The 22,475-nt window shown below is 46.1% G+C and overlaps 1 protein-coding gene across 13 annotated transcripts in view; it reads left to right on the top strand.

Moving 5' to 3' along the window:
* The window catches only part of otofa (otoferlin a), a 500,940-nt gene that overhangs the window by 411,373 nt on the left and 67,092 nt on the right, over positions 1 to 22,475 (top strand). For 10 of the 13 annotated variants that reach the window (XM_038800135.1, XM_038800124.1, XM_038800129.1 and 7 more), the window contains 9 exons: positions 1,415 to 1,540; positions 3,111 to 3,189; positions 5,369 to 5,511; positions 6,776 to 6,910; positions 13,719 to 13,856; positions 14,823 to 14,950; positions 16,428 to 16,598; positions 19,233 to 19,393; positions 22,251 to 22,393. In XM_038800135.1, the coding sequence (XP_038656063.1) occupies positions 1,415 to 1,540; positions 3,111 to 3,189; positions 5,369 to 5,511; positions 6,776 to 6,910; positions 13,719 to 13,856; positions 14,823 to 14,950; positions 16,428 to 16,598; positions 19,233 to 19,393; positions 22,251 to 22,393 (1,224 nt within the window). The remainder of the gene's footprint in view (positions 1 to 1,414; positions 1,541 to 3,110; positions 3,190 to 5,368; positions 5,512 to 6,775; positions 6,911 to 13,718; positions 13,857 to 14,822; positions 14,951 to 16,427; positions 16,599 to 19,232; positions 19,394 to 22,250; positions 22,394 to 22,475) is intronic. The other 3 variants (XM_038800130.1, XM_038800125.1, XM_038800131.1) reach the window with 1 other exon arrangement.

Genomic DNA, 22,475 nt, shown 5'->3' with positions numbered 1-22,475 from the left:
CTCTTAGAACATCTTTCAAGGCATCACTTTAATCGGCTTAGATGGGTCAAGAAAATGTGAGAACTGGCGTGGTGGCTAGTGAAGTCTTGAGCTTCCTCCACTCTTGCTCTTGTTGCTCAGTCCAAGTGAAGTCCGTTGTCTTGTGTTGTTTTTGCTGACAGGTTTGGAATAATGTCCCTATAAAATTGATCATACCCATCACTCTTAAGATGGCTTTCTGGTTGTGTGGTTTTGGCATGTTGAGAATTGCTTGGATGTTGTCCTAGTCAGGTTCAATGCCATGTGATGAGAGCTTGTCACCTAGGAAGGTGACCTCAGTTACTCCAAATTGGCACTTTTGCTTGTTGAGCTCCAGCCCATTTCTCCTGACACCCGTTAGAAGTTTAAACAACCTCGTATTGTGCTCTTCTATGGTTGAGCCCCAAATGATGATATCGTGCACACATACACCCTCGAAGCCTTCAATTATGTGCTCCATGGCACGGTGAAAATTTTCTGATGCCAAAATTATGCCAAATGACATTCTCAGAAAGCAACACCATCCAAATGGCGTTTTAAAAGTGCAGTACTTTGTACTTTGTTTCTCTAGCTTTAGTTGCCAGACACAGTAATTGCTTCGGGCCCTGCCGCTGTTTGGAGCATCGCTACCTGAAGTGAATCTGGTTGATCTCCTAAATTTATTGCACTAAGAAACAGATTCAATTATTGTCTAAACACACGGCAGTTGCTGTCCACATTACCATCTGAGACTCATTGGTGGCTTCAACAATTGCCGTTAATTCTGGCAGTTTGCCAAATCTTCAAATCTCTGTGGTCCTCGTGGCAGGTTGATAGTTTCTTTCTCAGTGTTTAATACCACCCAACCCTGGTGCCATGTAATGTTCTTGTCGTATGGCCTGATTTGTATTACAAGAACACTTGTAGCTCAAGCTATAAACAATTTATTAACTAACTCTGGGTCAACTATGTACAAAGCAACAGATGAATAACAGTATGATCATGCACAATCAACCTCTCTCTTCCAGCTCTCCAGGGTGCTCAGAGCTTGGCACTCTGGCAATGCTGCCTGGGCACCCTGGGCCCAGTATGCAATCAGAATATGTATTTCAAATTTAGAAATGGATTTACAAAAAATAGATATCAAACTCATCATGATTCAACCAATTTTCTAAATCTTTTGCTGGGCAGGTTTTATTTTGTACGAAATATTTCAGTGAATAAAAATTCACTAAATTTTGTGCTGTAAATGAAATGGCAGCCGAAGTGGTTAAAACAGGGATTTAAATCCATACCATCAGGTAATTGTACCTCAGCACGAATGACCACCGAAAACCAGAGAATTGACACAATGGCAAACGTCCATTGCTCCAGCTGATTGTGACTTTTTCTTACACCATGTCTTCCTTGTCTCTAGAATGAGGATGAGAAAGCAAAAAAGAAGAAGAAAAAGAAAGGGGAGGAAATAGAAGAGGAGGAGCCTGATGAAAGCATGCTGGACTGGTGGTCAAAATATTTTGCCTCCATTGAAACTCTCATGGAGGTATGCACTGATTTAGAAGTTTGTCCGTTGGATTATTGTACAATGTGATGTGAGAAGCAAATTTGAGAATATATTCATATGTCAGTCATGTAACGTATTACACCAGAACTTCATTGCTCAGGACAATACACTGGTGCCCAGCCGAGTGTTCCCATATGCACAATCTTTGTTATTTTGTTGTACCATTCGTAATGAGCTAGAAACTAATTGCTATGCAAATATATAACCCAGGATGCACATTCAGTGTCACAGCTGCTGAGGGACAAATGTATCAGTCTACCCTGCAGCCATATGGAGAGCTGAAAAAATATACCCAATGAAGCTCCAGTATTCTGAGTCTAAAGTATAATTATTACTTACTTTTGGGAACTAGGAAGTATGACAGCTGAAGTGCATGGCTCAGTTAGGAAACACATTTAATGCTAATCAGGGTCCAACCATAATGCAGATAGAAATCTACCTTCCACACTCTGCTCTTCTTCAAATAGTGCCTTGGGATCTCACCTAAACAAGCTGATAGAACCCTGGTTAAATATCTTACCTAAAAGATCTCCGGCACTTCCAACCTGGCATCAAAGCACCCTGGCAGTGCCATCCTGACATCCTGACAGTGCCACCCGAGCACCCGGGTAGTGCCAGGGTGGCACTGACAGGGATCCAGGTTGGCAGTGCCATTCTGCCCTATCTGCCCTGTCCCTTACCACCCAGAGGTCTCTAATGGCCCAGGAGACCCCCCCCCCCCCCCCCCCCCCCCCCCCACCCCAGGTGCCATTATGACAGGTCTACGTTTGTGGAAACCAGTACTAAAGACATCCTGGCATAGTCTCCCAGGTGCACCCATTAGGTCCCGGGCACTGGGAGGATCCTGCAAATGCATATTTAAATTAGCCATTATGCTAATCTGGGTCGCGACCAGTGAGGGCAAGATCCCAGATTGCAATGTCTCGTGAGACTGCATTAAATCTCGTGGGGAGTTTTAAGCATCGCAAATCTCAAGAGAGGCCTCTCACGAGATTCAACAGCCTCGTCCCAACAACAGGTTGACCTCCTCACTGACGCCTTTGTGGCAAGAATGAAAGTAATAGGACCTTGCAGAATGTCTGTGTTTCAAATCTAGATAGAATTTTGTGTCATTAGATGTAACTGGTAACTTCTTTTGTTCATGTTGCACCATTTTTGACCAAAGAAAGATGGCCAAACTGTTCCCCACTCTTCAGTATAGGTTCTCTATGACAGGCTGCTGAAAGCAGCATTCTAAAGCAACCCAAGTGACTGTTCGCTATGTGTTCCTCCCTGTAGGAATCTCCTTTCTGTGCTTCCCCATTACAGAATGACTGAGATTGGGCACCAGTCCACAGGGGTACAGTTTTAGGTTTTTTTCGCACTCCATCCATTAAGGGAGGCGGCAATGGACGTGTATCCAATGTTTTAACCAGAGTTTACATCCTACCCCTCCCCAACCCCCATCATATAACCACAAAATGAGAAAGACAAAAAAAAAGAACTTTTATGCTTTCAATAGTTGTGCATTTCTTCAAATTCAGAGTGTGATTTGCAAATTCTGTTTTAGCGTATCCGACAGCAGGAAGCAGCTGCAGCTGAGGCAGAGGAGAAGGAGGACATGGAGATAGCAGCGGAGGGTAAACTAGGTCTGGAAAGGTTTACACTCACACTTCATGGAAATTGAACAAAGGAGTGAACTACAGACTGGCTATCCCAGACATATATATGTGTGACATATGCATGTTATTTCACTGAAAATATAATGTCATCTAGAAATGCAATGTTAATAGGGAGCATGCCAAGGGCCGAGAGCATGATGAGGGCTGGGAGCAGGACGTTAAGATTCAGGAGCAGATTAATGGCTTTGAGCTTGCTGAGGGCTGGGAGCAGGATGTTAAGATTCAGGAACAGGCTAAGGGCTTTGAGCTTGCTAAGGGCTGGGAGTGGGAAGTTAAGGTTCAGGAACAGGCTAAAGGCTTTGAGCTTGCTAAGGGCTAGGAGTGGGAAGTTAAGGTTCAGGAACAGGCTAAAGACTTTCAGCTTGCTAAGGGCTGGGAGTGGGAAGTTAAGGTTCAGGAACAGGCTAAAGACTTTCAGCTTGCTAAGGGCTGGGAGTAGGAAGTTAAGGTTCAAGAACAGGCTAAAGGCTTTGAGCTTGCTAAGGTCTGGGAGCGGAAAATTAAGATTCAGGAACAGGCTAAGGGTTTTGAACTTGCTCAGGGCTCGGAGCAGGATGTTAGGGTCAGGAGTGTGCTAAGTGCTGGGAACATGCTGAGGGCTGGGAGCACAATGTTAAGGGCTGGGAATGTGTTAATGGATGGATGTGTGTTATGGGTGGAACCAAGTTACCAGTTAAGGGTATGTTATGGCTGGGATTGTGTAAATAGCATTTATTCCTGTTGTTGCATTTTTTGTCCCTTACAACAACATCCTATAAGTTTACGTTGTCTTATATTGGACATTATAAAAATCCTGTGGAATTCTAACTTTGTTTTCCTGTGTGTCTTTGAAATTGTGCTCACATTTATAAGAATCCTCTTTGGATGTGATAGGATTTTTAACAGAGGAACTTATAGGATATATTGATAAGGATCATCCATGTGTTTTTTTAATGTTCAACAATGTGTTTGGACTGCTTGTAGATCTCATCTACTGTTGAAAATTCTAAACTTCTGCTTATTGTGAGTGCTTTGCTTTGCCCATTCTCCACCCATTTTCATCATGACAGAATCTGTCACTCATCTCATCACTGAGCCATCATGAAAGTTGGCACTAACAAGACTGAAGTGTTATCTCAGAGATCAGAGCATACAGGGAAAAAGTGATACGAAGGCTTAAGTTGTGTTTGTGTGTCTAGAGAAGAGGCCAGATCTAGAGGGAGGTATTGAGAGCAATTCTTACTGCCACTGACAGTAGGCTTCTCTTTGAGACCCCAGCTCAAAAGGAAATTGGTGAAAACTGCCCAGCTTTTTGGTCATATGGACCTGTAAAAGATAACTAAGGCATTGATTTGGATTATTTTAGGCATTCCTTTGCTGTTTTTTTATGCGTCACTTGGCAAGGCTATTTCTGATTTATCCTTAATTGTCCTTGAGAAGATGATGGTGAGCCACTTTCTTGAACTACATTAGGTAATCTGATGTGCATCCACAGGACTGTCAGGAAGGGAGTTCCAGGATTTTGACCCAGTGACAGGGAAGATCTCCAAATCAGCATGATGTTTTTCTTGGAGGGGAATTTGAAGTGGTGGTGTTTCCATGCTGTTGTTTGTTTTCGTTAGTCACGATCACAGATTTGGAAGGTGTTATTGAAGGAACCTTGGTGAGTTGCAGTAATGCATCGTGCAGATGTCATACACTGTTGCCACTGTGCATCAGTGGTGGAGAGAGTGAATGTTTCAGGTGGTGGATGGGATGCCAATCAAGTGGGCTGTTTTGTGCTGATGGATGTTAAGCTTGATAAGACTTAGAGTTGCCCTCATCCAGGCAAGTACGGTATTCTATCACACTCCTGACTTGTGCTTTGTAGATAGGGAATTAGGAGGTGAATTAGTTGTTGCAGAATTCCCAGCCTCTTCAGAGTCTCATTGTTCCCTCTACGGTTTGTTTGTTCCTTGAATATTCCATATCATTATAGTCTGTTTGTCCTTTTAGAATCAGTAGTTTTCCATTGTGGTCTGTTTGCCCTTTTAGGGTTGGTAGCTTACTTTAGAATGTAGCTCCCTACATGGTGGTTTCCTTCCTAGTCTAGAAAACACCAAGGTGTCAACTTTCATGCCTTTCATGTTTGAGTGTTTTGTGTCCACCCTCCCTCCTCTACATTCAGATCTCAAAATTGATGACTCTCCTATGAAAGGCACAAAGCAGTCCAAGAGTAAAGACAAGGCCAAAGCACAGGAGAAAGAGAAGAAGAAAAAGCAGCTTGAAGTGATTGAAAAGAAGGAGAAGATTAAAATTGATGAATTACAGGTAAGTGGGTGTAAAAGGTTATTGTAATATGCTCTGTTCAAGTTGTTGCTCTGAAAATTTTGAATGAATGATTTTGAATGATTGAATGAAGTTGCACATACAGTTACTGTATTCTGCGAGAAATGAATGAATGAATCCGACTCTATCTGATCTGTTATTAATCAATAGCCGAACTGTTAAATGCAGTATTGAACTAAACCATGAATACCAGAGAGAATCTAGATTTGGTTTGCACTTAAAGCATAGCTGGTAGATTTCAGCCAGGATAGTCGAAGTTTTATAAATGTCCTCTGTACCCTTAGGCTAAGAAACCTGAATTTCCACGACTGGATGGTTCCAGTAGTAATGACAGGATTGGACACATTTGTGATGTTCCTATGGATAAATAACAGGACTTTTTAGAATAGTCTGTTCATGGCTACTTTAGTTCGGCCCTCTCCAACTGCCAATTGCCCAACATGCACTTCAAACTAAAATGGGCCATTTTGTCTGTCAAAGTGACCTAAAGGTACCCAGTTGCATTTCTAGAGCTATTAACATGGAAGATAATGTTTCCAACACACAGCAGTGTAATACAGGATTTCTCATTCTGTGTGTAAGCACCCCAGGGCAAAAGTTGCTGAAATATTGTGCAGTTATTTTAATGGAACTTTTAAACTCATTTGAATGAAAAGGTAAATAACTCCTGAATACTGAATTCTCAAAAATATCAACACACATCAATGGTATACAAATAATGAGTAGCCTATTAGGTATTAGAACATAGAACAGTACAGCACAGAACAGGCCCTTCAGCCCTCAATGTTGTGCCGAGCCATGATCACCCTACTCAAACCCACGTATCCACCCTATACCCGTAACCCAACAACATCCCCCTTAACCTTACTTTTATTAGGACACTACGGGCAATTTAGCATGGCCAATCCACCTAACCCGCACATCTTTGGACTGTGGGAGGAAACCGGAGCACCCGGAGGAAACCCACGCACACAGGGGGAGACGTGCAGACTCCACACAGACAGTGACCCAGCCGGGAATCGAACCTGGGACCCTGGAGTTGTGAAGCATTTATGCTAACCACCATGCTACCCTGCTGCCCCAATTATGCACATCCCTCAAGCATCTCATATTACAGGCAGGACTATTGGAAACTTTAGAACACCCCATGAAAAGCAATTAGCCTTTTACAAGGAAGGGTGAATTGAGGAAAAAAAGGCTTGCATATGAGACCTTTTGTGGTTAACTATTCTATTTCAATTAACAGATTTATGACAAGGAATTAGAAGATGAGTTTGGAAACTTTGAAGACTGGCTGCACACTTTTAATCTCTATCGAGGCAAAATTGGTGATGATGATGACAGCTCTGCAGATGAAGAAAGAATTGCTGGGAGATTTAAAGTGAGTATTTCACTTTTAAGGACATGAGTTTAAACATCCTTGCAGAAGGTAAACATTAATTGTCCCTATGTATTGATCCAAGAGATTTATTAGAAAAATGGCAGTAAGGAAAACATCAAAATACTTGAGCAATGCTAAGTATTCAAATATCATTCAGAGCGCTGAAGTTCAAATTCAAATGTTAACGTCAGGCTTTTTCAACTGGATCAGCATCAATCAGCTGAAGTTTGCACCATAAAAAAATTAAACACTTTTTCAGCCATTGGAAGCCGGAAACCATACAGCTGAACCTTATGTATAGGTTTATTCAATATCAAGGCTCTCTTAAAATAAAAAGCTGGAATTAAAAATAACTTGTTTCACATTGCCATAGATTGTGACATATAACTCAGTCTGGTCTATAAGACAATATTTTGGTGCCAAAGATCATGCTTTTGCCTGTACTCAGTGTATAAGTCAACTCCCCTTTTCAACTACAAAATGTTATCCTCACATTAGTAATCAGCCTCAGTTTTTTTACCTCCGAAGTTTATGTTTAATATGGGAATCAAGGAGATGATGCGGGCTGTGTAGTGAAAATGTGTGTAGAAATTTAAGAAATTCCACAGAAGCATGGTAAGTGACGAATAGGAATGAATCCTCCAACAAAAGGAATGAAGCACAAAGCTGCTTTCAAGCTAAAAGCTGTCATGTTTGCTACTCATCAAATAACGTTCTGCACACAGCAGAAAGAATGAGGGGTGGGTGAAAGAATCAGAAATGGAATGGGTGAGGATGGAGGAGAGCTCCTGTACAAGGACGACCCTCCGAGCCCTCATCACAGCGACACTCCCATCCCCGCCAGTCAAGCATTCAACAAGCCCAGTGGTGGTAGCCACACTTTGAATCTGGAATCAAATGAGACAGCACTTTGGCCTATCCGAAATGTCCTCTATGGGGGCCATCTGCGGCAAGCTCAGGTTCAGCAGGCAGGATGGACGCCATCTTTAAGAGGTGGAGACGGGACCGGGGGATATTGACTGTCAGGGACTTCTATATGGAGGACAGACTAGTGACGTTAGAGAAGCTGACAGAAAAAGCAGAACTACCCAACGGGAACAAACTGCGACACCTACAGTTAAAGAACTTTCTCCGCAAGGAAATGACATCATACACACGGAACCCCGAGTCATTCAATGTTAGAGGAACTGTTGGACGCAGGTAATCTAGAAAGGGGGAACTGCGGGGACCTATATGGACAACTACTAGAAGAGGCACACTTCCCATTACTGATTACGTTTAAATAAGGCTAGTGAGGGGAGGAATACTTACTGCTGCTGAATGCATATTCAGTTGTATACGGTTAAATGCAGGAGTGTTGAGTTCAAAAATGGTATGACAAGAGTAAAATCAGCTTACATTCTACCTGATGCCAAAATCTGCCTAACTACATATTTTTAGTGCACAGACCCAGCATCTGCACTCATGATCTATCCAAAACAGCATTTGGCACAGCTCCAACCAGAAGTATATGCATTCAGCACGACTCCTTTGGCAGCACCTTCTAAACTCGCGACTTCTACCACATAGAAGGACAAGGCAGCAGATGGACAGGAACATTATCACCGTTAAGTTCCTCTCCAGGCCATATACCATATTGACTTGGAACTATATCATCATTCCTTCACTGTTATTGGGTCAGAAACCTGGAACTGCCTCCCTCTCTACACTACTGTGGATGTACCTGCACCACACTGATTGCAGCGGTTCAAGACAGCTCACCACCAACTTCTCAAGGATAAGTTTGGATGGAAACAAATGCTGTCCAATCCAGTGATGTCAAAAATCTGCGAAATAATTTTGTGGGGGTGGGGGCAGCACAGTGGCGCAATGGTTGGCACTGCTGCCTCACGGCGCCGAGATCCCAGGTTCAATCCCGGCCCTGGGTCACTGTCTGTGCCGAGTCTGCACGTTCTCCCCGTGTCTGCATGGGTTTCACCCCCACAGCCCAAAGGTATGCAGGGTCGGTGGATTGGCCATGCTAAATTGCCCCTGATTGGGAAAAATGGGAAAAATGAATCGGGTTCTCCAAATTTATTTTTAAAAATAAAGATGATAGGATAAAAAAAAGAAATAATTTTTGTAAGCTGTCATATGCGATTCTCCAGCTTCGTTGCGCTCTCGCTCAAGTGTAACAAGGGCGGTGAATAGCGGGAGAGGCCAACAATGACTTCCACGCCAGACGCCAAACAGTTTGCGATGCAACAGGACCATTCCCATAGGTGAAATCAGGGCCGGGGTTCTCCCCTACCCGGCGGGGCGGGGGGGTCCCGGCATAGCGGAGTGGCGCCAACCACTCCGGCGTCGGGCCTCCCCGAAAGGTGCGGAATTCTCCACACCTTTAGGGGCTAGGCCCGCGCCGGAGTGGTTTCCGCTACGCCGATGAAGCCAAAATCGGCGCCAACGGCCTTTGGCGCTACGCCGCCCGCCGTCGGGGCTGGCCGAAAGGCCTTCGCCGGTCCGCGCATGCACCACTGCGTCAGCGGCCGCTGCGTCACCACCGGCGCATGCACAGTAGGGGGGGTCTCTTCCGCTTCCGCCATGGTGGAAGCCGTGGCAGCGACGGAAGAAAAAGAGTGCTCCCACGGCACTAGCCCGCCCGCCAATCGGTGGGACCCGATCACGGGCCAGGCCACCATGGGGGCACCCCCGGGGTCAGATCGCCCCACGCCCCCCCCAGGACCCCGGGGGCCCGCTCGCACCGCCAATCCCTCCGGCACCAGAGATGGTTAAAACTATGTCGGCGGGAGAAGCCTGTCAGCGGCGGGGCTTCGACCCATCGCGGGCCGGAGAATCGCCGCGGGGGGCACACCAATCGGCGGGGCGTGTTTCCCGCTGCCGCCGATTCCCAGGTGGCGAAGGAATCCGGCCACGGCGGGGGCGGGATTTACACCGGCCCCGGGCGATTCCCCGACCCTGCGGGGGGGGGTCAGAGAATTCCGGCCCAGGATCTCGCCGTAGTGTAGTTAGAAACCAATAATCGCTATTGGGCGGCCAATGTGTCAATGGTGCGTAAATGGGTGATGGAGAGGGGAGGGGCGGCATGGAAAAGAATGGAGATGGCGTCATGTAGTGGTACGAGCCTGGGTGCCATGGTAACAGCGCCGCTGCCGCTCTCCCCTAAGAGGTTTACCACGAGCCCGGTGGTGGAGGCGACCCTAAGAATCTGGGGACAGTGGAGACGGCATCGGAGGCGAAATAGGGGGCTCGATGGAGGCTCCATTGGGTGGAAATCATCGGTTCATCCCGGGGAACAAGGATGGGGGATTTAGGGGGTGACACGTCCTCCCCGTGTGTGCGTGGGTTTCCTCCGGGTACTCCGGTTTCCTCCCACAGTCCAAAGATGTGCGGGTTAGGTGGATTGGTCATGCTAAATTGCCCTTAGTGTCCTAAAAAATAAAGGTTAATGTGGGGGGGGGGGGGGGGGGGGGGTTTACTGGTATAGGGTTGATACGTTGGCTTGAGTAGGGTGATCATTGCGCGGCACAACATCGAGGGCCGAAGGGCCTGTTCTGTGCTGTACTGTTCTATTCTATAAAAGGGTGGGCATCAGTAAATTGAGGGACCTGTTTATTGCGGGAGGTTTGCAGGCCTGGGGGAACTGGAAGATAACTTTGGGCTTCCCCAAGGGAACATGTTCAGATACTTGCAGGTAAAGGCGTTTGCTAGGCAACAGGTAGAGGGATTCCCTTTGCTGCCCTCGCGGAGTATGATGGACAGAGTGCTTTCGGGGTTGTGGGTCAGAGAGGGGAAGGTGTCTGACATCTATAAGGTAATGCAGGAGGTGGAGGAGTCGTCAGTGGAGGAGCTGAAGGCTAAATGGGAGGGGGAACTTGGGGAGCAGATAGAGGACGGGATTTGGGCGGATGCCTTGGAGAGAGTCAACTCTTCCTCTTCATGTGCGAGGCTTAGCCTCATCCAATTTAAGGTGCTGTACCGGGCCCACATGTCTGGAGGAAAGTGACAGAGACACCATAATGGTTCTACAAAAAGGTATTTAATGTGCTGTACAATACCCCACTCCCGATGGTGCCCGCTCCCCACCCCTGCCCTCAATCTCCACCCCCTCCCCCGGTGCCTTCAGTGATCCTCAACGTGCCTGGCCCTCCTAGCTCTACCAATAGGTCTTAGTGTTTTCCCAGGATTGCACATCAGAGGCGGAGGCAGCCGGCTGCTTACCTCGCCCCTGCATCATCTGTTTCTGCCAGCCCTGGCGGTGCCCCATGGTCCGCACCATCGTGTCGACACCCTCAGCGATGCTCCTCAGTGACTGGGATAAGCTCTGCAGCACCTTGGCAGTGCCCACCTACAACTGGGACAAGTTCTGCCACGCCTCGGCCATTCCCATCTGAGAGCGGGACATGTTCCGCAGCACCTCATCAAGGTTGGCCGAGTGCAAGTCGGGCATTCTGCCGAGACCCTCAGCCATGGCCGTCACCAACTGGTGCTGATGTCATGCACCAGGCTCTCTACTGCGGTCATCACCCTAGCAGTGTTGGGCTCAGTGTCACTCATTCCTTGCGCCATCTCCTGTTCCTGGAGCCTCTGGCACTCCTCCAAGCTGCTTTGAATCTGCTGGAACGACGCTGACATCTCCCTCTGAATGTCCTGGCTGCTGCCTCGCGTCTCCATCAGTTTCAGGTAACCCACTTCCACATGCTCAGCATCAGGCTGGGACTCAGCTGGGTCCTGGGATCCAGCAGATATCTGACTATTGGCTCGCCTGATGGTTCCTGCCTCCAACTGATGTGCATCATCAGCGGTGTGATGCTCACCTGATTGTGGCCCAGAGGCCAATCCATTAACATGTCCCACCGAGGTGTGTGTATCTGTGCTGTTGGAGGGTGGGGATGACAGCTGTTCCACGACCACAGTGGCATTCTCTGATGTTCTGCCTTTGGGTCAGGAGAGGGGGCTGCCCAGGATGGGCCAGCGCCGTTGACTGGAGGACCTGCGGGAGAATGGACATGTGGTCAGTGGGAGGGCTGGATCAGTCAGTAAGGCAATCAATACTCGTGTTTGACATGTCCCCCGGGTGGAGCCGGTCCGCCAGCCTCCGCGTGGGTGATCTGGCACCCCTCCACCGGTCTGGGCCCTCTCCTGCCAACTGAGGGAGAGCTTTTCCTGCAGACACAGAGGGGGCATCATTAACCACACGCGCGATTCACAGTGGGAGAGAGGGTGTGAAGGCAAGGTTGAGAGGGGGAGGGAGGCTGGGGGAGATTTGGAGGATGGATGCTCCCATGGGGGCGGAAGGGTCTCAGTGGGGGCGGGGTGGGGGAGGGGGGGGGTGTGCTCGTACTGCCCGGTGTAGGTCGTTGACCTTCCAGCACTGCTGGCCAGTCCACTTGGTCATGCTATTCGAGCCTGCCTCATCCCAGGCAGCACTGGCTGCCTTGTGGCTCAGAGCCCGGGATCCTCGGGCGGACAGGGCATTCTACCTGGCCTGCACGCGTCCAGGGGCCTACCCAGGTCACTATCCCCGAATCTTGGGGTTGGTCTCCTCAGCGCCATTGTTGCGAGCTGGCTGGGGTTGGCTGAGCAAGTGCAGCTTAAGTATTGCTCAACCTTGTTAGCAGAGGGCTGGCAAGCACAGTCCCGGCAAATCAGCTGGCGAGCCTTTATTTGTGGCGAAAAGCCCGTGAGGTCTCGTTAAGTGGACCAATTATTGTTGAATTGAGTTGCCGGCCTCGCTGGGCCGAGCGCTAGGAAGCTCGCTGCCACACTCAGAAATATTTCCGGAGAATCGTGCCCAATATGTTTAAATAATTGGTTGCTCTGTTAGTTCAAAGGAAAATGAGAAATTGACAAGAGTGTGTCAGTTATTCGCTGATGTGAGACCATTTTCACTGGGGTATATTGATTTCACACCAGAGGAAGCTGTGTACAGCAAAATGTATAGAGACATTCTCCATTTATAATGTTTAAGATTATTCAATAACTAAGGAGAATAGACCATGGCTGGTATTCTCCGACCCTGCCACGGGTCGGAGAATCACCACGGGGGCGCAAGAATCGCACCATACCGCCTCGACGCCAGCTCGCCGATTCTCTGCCAGCGATTTTGGGGCACCCACGGGATCGCCGCCGCGCCAGTCGGGGGCTGTTGAAAGCGGCCCCTCAGTGATTATCCGGGCCTCTACTGGCCGAGTGCCCGCCAAGTTCAGCCGAGTCCCACCTGCGTGGGTTACATATGGTCCCAACCGGTGGAACCTCAGAGTTCTGTCTGCGCGGGCTGTCCTGGTGGATGGGCGGGCTAGTTCCGTGGGGACCTATGTTCCTCCCCACCGGGTCCTTGTCGGGCTCCGCCATATTGCCCAGGGACCGGAGCGGAGACGGGAACCCACGCGCATGCGTAAACCCGTGCCGGCAGTGGTGCGCATGCGCAAACTCGCACCGGCTGTGACGCGTCGGCTTTCGGGCACCGGAACTGCGGACACCACTCCGGCGCCGTACTAGCCCCCTAGGAAGGGGTAGATAGCTGCTAGTTGAGGCCCGTTGACGCCTGAGTGGCTCGCGCCACTTTTCACGCCAGCGTCAGAACTTTGCCGCAGGATTGGAGAATCCAGGCCCATATTTTACATACAAATAACAACGATTATCATTTTGGTCAGCCTCTGCAAATAAAATAGTTTAACAGAAGCCAGCAACTAGACTTGTATTACCTTGATCGATTAATATATTAGTTGACTTGCATGACTACTAATTCTAATTTTTAAAAATTTTGTTTGATCTTATCAATTCTTTTGTTTTCAAAAATACAATGCAGGGCTCCGTCTGTGTATACAAAGTACCTCTACCAGATGATGTGGCTCGAGAAGCAGGTTATGAACCCACATTTGGAATGTTCCAGGGAATTCCGAACAATGATCTTGTCAATGTTTTAGTCAGAGTTTATGTAGTAAGGGTAAGTGACTACCAGTCGACTCAAAGGAGGTCCTGGGTTTCCTTTTTGTGGATATTTATTTTAGCCATAACATTTGAATAGATTCTGCTTATCATCCAAAATGGTAATTTCTTTCAAACATTATTCAATATTTTTTCTTTTTCTAATTGATTCATTGAATTAAATTAACTAACGTTAAACAGTGAACTAGATAGCACCCACCTACATCACTGGCAACATAAGCAGTTTTGCTGATTCTACAGCCTACTCGTGACAATAAGCGATTTTCATTTTCAAATGCTAATCCCAACCTTGCTAAACATTGTGAGATGAGAGATCATAGTTCACAAGATGTTTTTTTTACCCTGAACCTCAAGGTGGCCCAGTAACACAACTATTTTAATCCCAGGGCTCCTGGCCACTCCCATTCATGAACCCTCAATAAGAAAGTTGGACATAATCTGACTACTGAATGAACTGTAATGTTACACTAGGAGAAAGTTACAATGGTTCCTTCACTGAAAACACAGACATTTTTGTTCACAAAACATTTTATATTGAAGTGATAAGCGGGCAGAATGTTCATGGAATGTCCCCAGTCTCCTGCCATAACTTCAAAGGAAGATCAGTAAAATCTCTACAGGACCAGTTATTTACACCCTTTTGTTTCAGATTTCCACCGAAGCCACAAAGGGCAATTGGAAAAGACCCTATGGACGTTTCAGATAAAACAAATTTACAACTATAGGCTATCAATTTAATTATATGGCAGCACTTGATTAAATAATAAATATTATTTATTCATCTAAAATTGAGTTAATAAGTACCTATAGTTGCAGCAGAATCACCAAATCAATATCCCTAATTTCTCATTTCCTTTGAATTACAGTACTTGCGGTCATTTGTTTTAATTCTTTGTCATTCATCAAATCTCAGCTAGCTAATCTGACAATTCTTGTTTTTGTTTTGCCTTGCCTGTCCATTTAGGCCACAGAGTTGCACCCAGCTGACATCAATGGCAAAGCAGATCCGTACATCGTCATTAAACTAGGCAAGACAGAAATCAGAGACAAGGAGAACTACATCTCCAAGCAACTCAATCCTGTCTTTGGCAAGTAAGTCCTGTTGAAGAGTCCACAAAATACAGAGATAGATTTTCAGTGTTCAAGATAACAAGACCATAAACCCATTCTTGAGAAGTTAGGTATTTTGTCACACAGAGCATCCGATGCTGTCACATCATTAAGAAATCATTGATATTTGAGTGGGATGTTTTGGAGTGTTCTGTCAAAGAGCCAGCAGAGAAATAATGGGCCAAATAGCCTCTTCCTATGCTAGGTGATCCTGTGGCAATAAGCCAGCCATTTAATCTAGAGCTTTCTAGGCAGCACGGTGGCACAGTGGTTAGCAATGCTGCATCACAGCGCCAAGGTCCCAGATTTGATCCCAGCTCTGGGTCACTGTCTGTGTGGAGTCTGCGCATTCTCCCCATGTTTGCGTGGGTTTCACCCCCACAATCCAAAGTTGTGCAGGGTAGGTGGATTGGCTGCACTAAATAGCCCCTTAATTGAAAAAATGAATTGGGTACTCTAAATGTATTTATTTTTTGAACTAGAACTTTCTCAGAGAAAACAATGACTATGGCAGTTGTAGCATACCCCAGGTGGGCCAATTTCTACCTTGCTATTCAACACAAATTCTAGTCATGAGTGTGAGGTGCGGTTATTTTTATCAGTTTATTACAACATGGCAACAGTTTAGAGGGCATCTAAGGAATATTCCTGGGCTAATCCATGAATCCAATCAACTACACCCTTGATAACCCGATGGGAACTGGCATCTGTTGAAATCAGGCACGAATTTTGTGATCAATTCAGGCTGTAAATTGGGTCCCTCCACTTGAAATTTAACTTCATTCAAGTCAGGGAATGTAAGTAAACTCTGTTCATCATTGGCGAAAACATAACTCTGGCTCCCCCTCTTGACATAACTGCAGAATGCCACTCCAGGTTTCCAGCCTTCACACTGGGTATCGCTAAAGAGATCGATGCTTTTCCCCGGTATGGAATTGACTTACTCAATGTGGGACAGGGCCCTGGCAGAAGCTAAGTAGTAGGACAAAGTTCCACCCGACCACACTTCATACAGTGACATTCCAGAGTCTGAATAGATATTATGGAATGCGGTTACATTTGCACAGGGAAGCACGGTCACACAATGGTTAGCACGGTGGCTTTACAGTGCCAGGGTCCCACATTCTATTCCCGGCTGGGTCACTGTCTGTGTGGAGTCTGCACGTTCTCCCCGTGTCTGCGTGGGTTTCCTCCGGGTGCTCCGGTTTCCTCCCACTAGTCCCGAAAGATGTGCTGTTAGGTAATTTGGACAGCCTGAATTCTCCCTCTGTGGACCCGAACAGGGGCCGGAATGTGGCAACTAGGGGCTTTTCCCAGTAACTTCATTGCAATGTAAGCCTACTTGTGACAATAAAGATTATTATTAAAAGGCTTTATTTTGTACCAGGCAGTTATCATCCAAAAATTGGAGCTCCGATAATCTCTTATTACTTCAGTATGATTTTATCTGCTCAAACAGATCTTTTGATATCGAAGCCACATTTCCAATGGAGTCCATGCTGACAGTCGCTATATTTGACTGGGATTTAGTAGGTACAGATGATCTAATTGGAGAAACCAAACTAGACTTAGAAAATCGCTACTACAGCAAACACAGAGCAACGTCTGGCATTGCACAACAATATTCCCTGTGAGTAATTTAACATTTAATTTAATTAACATACGTTTAAAATTACCTTTGGACAAATGACTGTTAGTGTTTTTCTCTACTGAGCTGTCCTGGAGAGTAATGAGAGCAATCCAACAACAATCAGAAAAACAACAACGACTGCTTATATTTATATAGAAGCTTTAATGTAATAAAATGTCTCAAGCTGTTCACAAGAGCATTATAGAACAAAACATGACACTGAGCTACATTAGGAGATATTAGATCAGATGGCTGAATGCTTGGTCAAAGAGTTACGAGTATCTTAAAGGACGTAGTGAGTCTGAGAGATGTAGGAAGCTTGCCCCCCCCCCCTTCCCCCCACACCACAGATGTTGACCTCCCCTGCTGACAAGGGGAGCAAACCAACCCCTCATCAAGGAGGAACATTCTCCCCCCACCATGGTAATAATGGGTCAACCCCCCACACCATGCACACGTGAGGGTGACCCAACCCCACACACAACCCCCTCAGCCCCCCAGCCACCTTTAGCCCCACTCCTCTTTAACCCTTCAGTTCGCCCTTCAGTCCCTTTGGGCAGCATGTTAGCACAATTGTTTCACAGCTCCAGGATCCCAGGTTCGATTCCTGGCTGGGTCACTGTCACGTGTGGAGTCTGCACGTTCTCCCCGTGTGTGCGTGGGTTTCCTCTGGGTGCTCTGGTTTCCTCCCACAGTCCAAAGATGTGCAGGTTAGGTGGATTGGCCATACTAAATTGCCCTTAGTGTCCCAAATTGCCCTTAGTGTTTGGTGGGGTTACTGGGCTATGGGGATAGGGTGGAGGTGTGGGCTTGGGTAGGGTGCTCTTTCCAAGAGCCGGTGCAGACTTGATGGGCCGAATGGCCTCCTTCTGCACTGTAAATTCTATGATTCTAATCCCTGCCCCCTAGAATTGCCAATGGTGTTCTTCCTCCTGGCACCATAGCACTGACACCTTTGTAGTGGTTCCCTTCACAGCTTGATCTTAACTGCAATTTTATAAACATTCTTGTTATGATTGACAACTGCTGACGACTTCAACAATGCCAAGTGCTTTCTGCTGTTAGAAAAGAGGAAGTGAAACTACTTAGCAGTGGGGGACGGAGAATCCCGGCCTTCCTCTGGATTGTGCATGTGACATGCAAGCAACAAGCAAAGGAAATAGATTTTATCACTGAAATGCTGTGGAGAGCAGTGCTCCCAATGAAGAAAGTTGACGATGCTACAACAGAATGTGAAATCTTCCAGATTCCACATAAAGCAGCAGCTCAACATGATCTGGAAGTCATCAACCCAGCAGAGACACTATCTGACAGCCTGGTTCAGCCCAGAGAGTTTCCAGGCAGAGGGTTGGAGCCAATAGTTAGGGCATGGAGTTTATGGTACGAAAGCAATGACTTCCGTCTTCCCGGTGTTTAATTGGAAGAAATTTTCACACACCCTGTATTGAATGTCAGACAAATAGTCTGGTAGTTTAGAAATAGAGGGTCAAAGGAGGTGGCGATGAGATAGAACTGTTTATCATCAGTGCTTATTTGGAAACTGAAGCTAGGATTTTGGATGATAGGAGGTGAGAGATAGGCGGGAGTCTTGGATAGATCTTTGGGTGACATTGGTGACAATAAAAAGGTGCTTTTTTAAATTAAAGCCAGCATTCATTTTCCCATCCGTAATGCCATTGAGAAGATGGTGATGAACTACCCCCTTGAATATAATTGAGTGGATTGATTGAATTTCAGTGGGCCATTGGGAGTTAACCACATTGCTGCAAGTCTGGATTCACATACAAATCAGAATAGGTAAGCATGGCAGATTTCCTTCCCTAAAGGACATTAATGAACCAGAGGGTCTTTCCAACAATCCAATAGTTTTGTGGCCAAAATTAACCAAATTTCAGTTCATCAACTACTGGGGTAGAATTTGAACACTTATCTCCAGATTGTTAGTACAAGTATCTGGATTATTAGCCAAATAACATTACCACTATGCTAGCATACACATTGGAGGTTGGTGCGGTCAACTACTTCAAAGGCTGCAGACATGCTGGGAAGGATGCGTTTGCCTTTGTCAGAGCTGTACAGGATTTAACTTGTGACTTTGATAGGGGTGGAAGGGGTGGAAACCTGGTTAGAGCGGTTCAAAGATGGAGTTGCAGGAAAGATGAGTTTGGGTTTAGATTTGTGAAGCGACAGCATGTTCAAGGATTCTGGAGAGAAAGGGAGGTTACTGATGGGGCAGAGTTTGCAAGGAGCATTTGTTTGAGAGGGGTGCAGGATGACAGATTGGGAGGAGAAGGCTACAGAACCTGAAGAGAGGGAGCAATTAGCAATACCGGTTAACATGGTAGGCAGGAAAGGAAGTAGGGTCATCAAGGTTTTTGTGGAAATAGGCTTGAAAGAGTAGAAAGAACACCAAAGTATAGGATCCCCTCAGGGAGGGAGTTCCACATGAGTGTTAAGTAAATCCAGCCCAAGGAACAGATTATGAATTATAGACATCTTCTAATAGACAAATAAAATATGCCATCAGGTTACTGAGGTCAGAACGGCAACATAACTTTGTCTTCAGTTGGTTATGTTCTATAGTTTTTGGACATTAGGCTGCAACTTTTCCTGATGTATTCTTCCTATACACAGTCATGGATACAATATGTGGAGAGATCCTGTGAAACCTACACAGTTGCTAACCAAACTCTGTAAAGAAGGTAAAGTCGATGGACCTCACTTCGGGCCAGGAGGAAGAGTGAAGGTCGCTAATAGAGTCTTCACAGGGCCAACAGAGATTGAGGATGAAAATGGTATGAAAATAATAGTTTTGCCATTTATCCACTTGTATCCCAGCAAAGACATTTCTATTCTATCCCTCCTCCCCTCCTCCCTCCTATCTTCAGGTTCCACAGTTTCTTAAAAGCTGTTCATCTCCAGTATCTTAAAGTTCGGATAAAATGTCATCGACCTGAGACATTTCACAGTAGATTCATTGCAGTGTTAATGTAAGTCGACTTGTGACAATAAAGATTATTATTATATTATTATACATTGGGCAGATCTTTGCTGTTCGGGTAGGAAGCCCGATATGCGGAGGGAATAACGTGACACTGGCACGCACGGGTAGCTGGCAGGGCCTCCCCTTGAACTTTATGTACAGTAGCCAATTAAGTGGCTGTTGCCAGGGCTACCATTTTGCTCAGTCGGCCAACTTAGTACCTCAGCAGTGCCACCAGGGATCATTGCTGAGGCAGGCTTCAGCAGATAGAGAAAAAAATTTAAACCTTTGAAGGAAATCATTGCAGCCAAAGGGGCTGCGTTCCTTGCCCATCACTGTGTCTTTTCTTTAAAATACCTTCCCACCCCCACCCAGCTCCCACCAACCCCCACATCCAGGCTGCTTTGCTGGGAGGCCACCTCCATTTCACTGGAGCCTTCATTACATGTAAGACCATGAGACATAAGAGCAGAATTAGGCTACCCCCCCCCCACCCCCCATCAAGTCTGTCCGCCATTCAATCATGGCTGATATTTCTCTCGTCCCCAGTCTCCTGCCTTCTCCCCATAACCCCTGATCCCCTTATTAATCAAGACCCTATCTATATCTGTCTTAAAGACACTCAGTGATTTGGCCTCCACAGCCTTCTGTGGCAAAGAGTTCCACAGATTCACCACCCTCTGACTGAAGAAATTCCTCCTCATCTCTGTTTTAAAGGATTGTCCCTTTAGTCTGAGATGGTGTCCTCTGGTTCTAGTTTTTCCTACATATGGAAACATCCTCTCCACGTCCACTCTATCCAGGCCACGCAGCATCCTGTAAGTTTCAATAACATCCCCCCCTCATGCTTCTAAATTCCAACGAGTACAGATTTAGAGTCCTCAACCGTTCCTCATATGAAAAGCTCTTCATTCCAAGAATCATTCTTGTGAACCTCCTCTGGACCCTTTCCAAGGCCAGCACATCCTTCCTTAGATACGGGGCCCAAAACTGCTCACAATACTCCAAATAAGGTCTGACCAGAGCCTCATACAGCCTCAGAAGTACATCCCTGCCCTTGTATTCTAGCCCTCTCAACATGAATGCTAACATTGCATTTGCCTTCCTCACTGCCGACTGAACCTGCACGTTAACCTTAAGAGAATCTTTAACAAGGACTCCTAAGTCCCTTTATGCTTCTGATTTCCTAGGCATTTTCCAATTTAGAAAATAGTCTATGCCTCCATTCCTCCTTCCAAAGTGCATAACCTCACACTTTCCCACATTGTATTCCATCTGCCACTTCTTTGCATCGTACAGGATCTCATATTTTTCAATCAAGTTCTCTTCTAAACTCCAATGGAAACAAGCCCAGTGTGTCCAGCCCTTATTCATAAAACAACCCACTCATTCCAGGTGTCAAACTCTTAAACCTCCTCTGAACCGCCTCCAACATATGAACATTGTTCCTTAAATAAGGACGCCAAAACTGTACAGGGTATTCGAGATGTGGTCTCACCGATGCCCTGTATAACTGAAGCATTACATCCTTACTTTTATGATACATTTCTCTCGTAATAAAGAATTGCATTCCATTATCCTTCTTAATTACTTGCTCTACCTGCATATTAACTTTTTGTGACTCATGCTCCGGAACACCAAGATCCCTCTGCACCTCGGAATTCTGCAGCAGTTCTTCTCATTCTTCCTGCCAAAGTGAACAACTTCACACTTTCCCTCTGCCAGATTTTTGCCTGCTCATTCAACTCATCTTTATCTGTCTGCAAACTCCTTACATCCTCTTCACAACATACTTTCCTACCTATCTTTGTGTAATCTGCAAATTTAGCTACCAAGCTAAATCATTGCTGTAAAAGTGTAAAACGTTCAGGCCCCAGCACAGACCACTACAGAACTGCACTTAAAACATCCTACCAATCAGACAAAGACTCTCTATTTACTGCCAGCCTGCAAAACAATGTTCTAGCCATGTTAATATGTTACCCGATACACCATGAACTTTTACTTTCCACAATAATCTTTGATGTGGCACCTTACAAATACCTTCTGGCAGTCCAAGGGTTAATTCCAATTTGCCACCCCATTAGTGTATTATTTTATTTCTGGTTGTAATGTTGCTTCACAACGTCAGGGTCCCGGGTTCGACCCTAGCTTGGATCACCGTCTGTGCGGTGTCTGCATGGTCTCCCTGTGTCAGTGTGGGCTTCCTCCAGGCGCTCTGGTTTCTTCCCACAAGTCCCGAAAGATTTGCTTGTTAGGTGAATTGGACATTCTGAATTCTCCCTCTGTGTACCCAAACAGGCGCCGAATGTGGCGACCAGGGGATTTTCATAGTAATTTCATTGCAGTGTTAATGTAAGCCTACTTGTGACAATGATAAAGATTATTATTATAGATTATTCTGAGTTAGTGACGTAAGGATGGAATGGTGTACAGTTTTTTTCTGTTTTGTACACGTCAAAATGTTTTCATACTGGAGACTTTAGTGTTTTTTTAGAAAATAGATCAAGATATGTTCAGTTGTCCTAATATGCGCAGCAGCCAGCTGAGGCTCTTCACTAGCACTGCAGCTTCATTCATTTACCCAGGAAGAATATTCAGAAATAATGTTTGTAGGCAGTTCAGTAGTCAGTTTAACTTGACTGACCTTTTCCATTTCTCCTAATCAGGTGTAAAGAAAGAGACTGATGAGCATTTGTCCCTAATTGTTCTACACCACTGGGGCGATGTGCCACGAGTCGGCTGCAAGTTGGTTCCTGAACATGTGGAAACCAGGCCTCTGCTAAACCCTGAGAAACCAGGCATTGAGCAGGTACAGGAAAAACGAGGCATGGAGAAGGTGTTGGGAAAAAAAACTGTCTAGGGTAACTTTATAAGTGTGCTCCCAGCAAAAA

Source organism: Scyliorhinus canicula, chromosome 6 (genome assembly GCF_902713615.1).
Source record: "Scyliorhinus canicula chromosome 6, sScyCan1.1, whole genome shotgun sequence".
Taxonomy (NCBI): Eukaryota; Metazoa; Chordata; class Chondrichthyes; order Carcharhiniformes; family Scyliorhinidae; genus Scyliorhinus; species Scyliorhinus canicula.
This window is presented reverse-complemented; position numbering and strand designations above follow the sequence as displayed.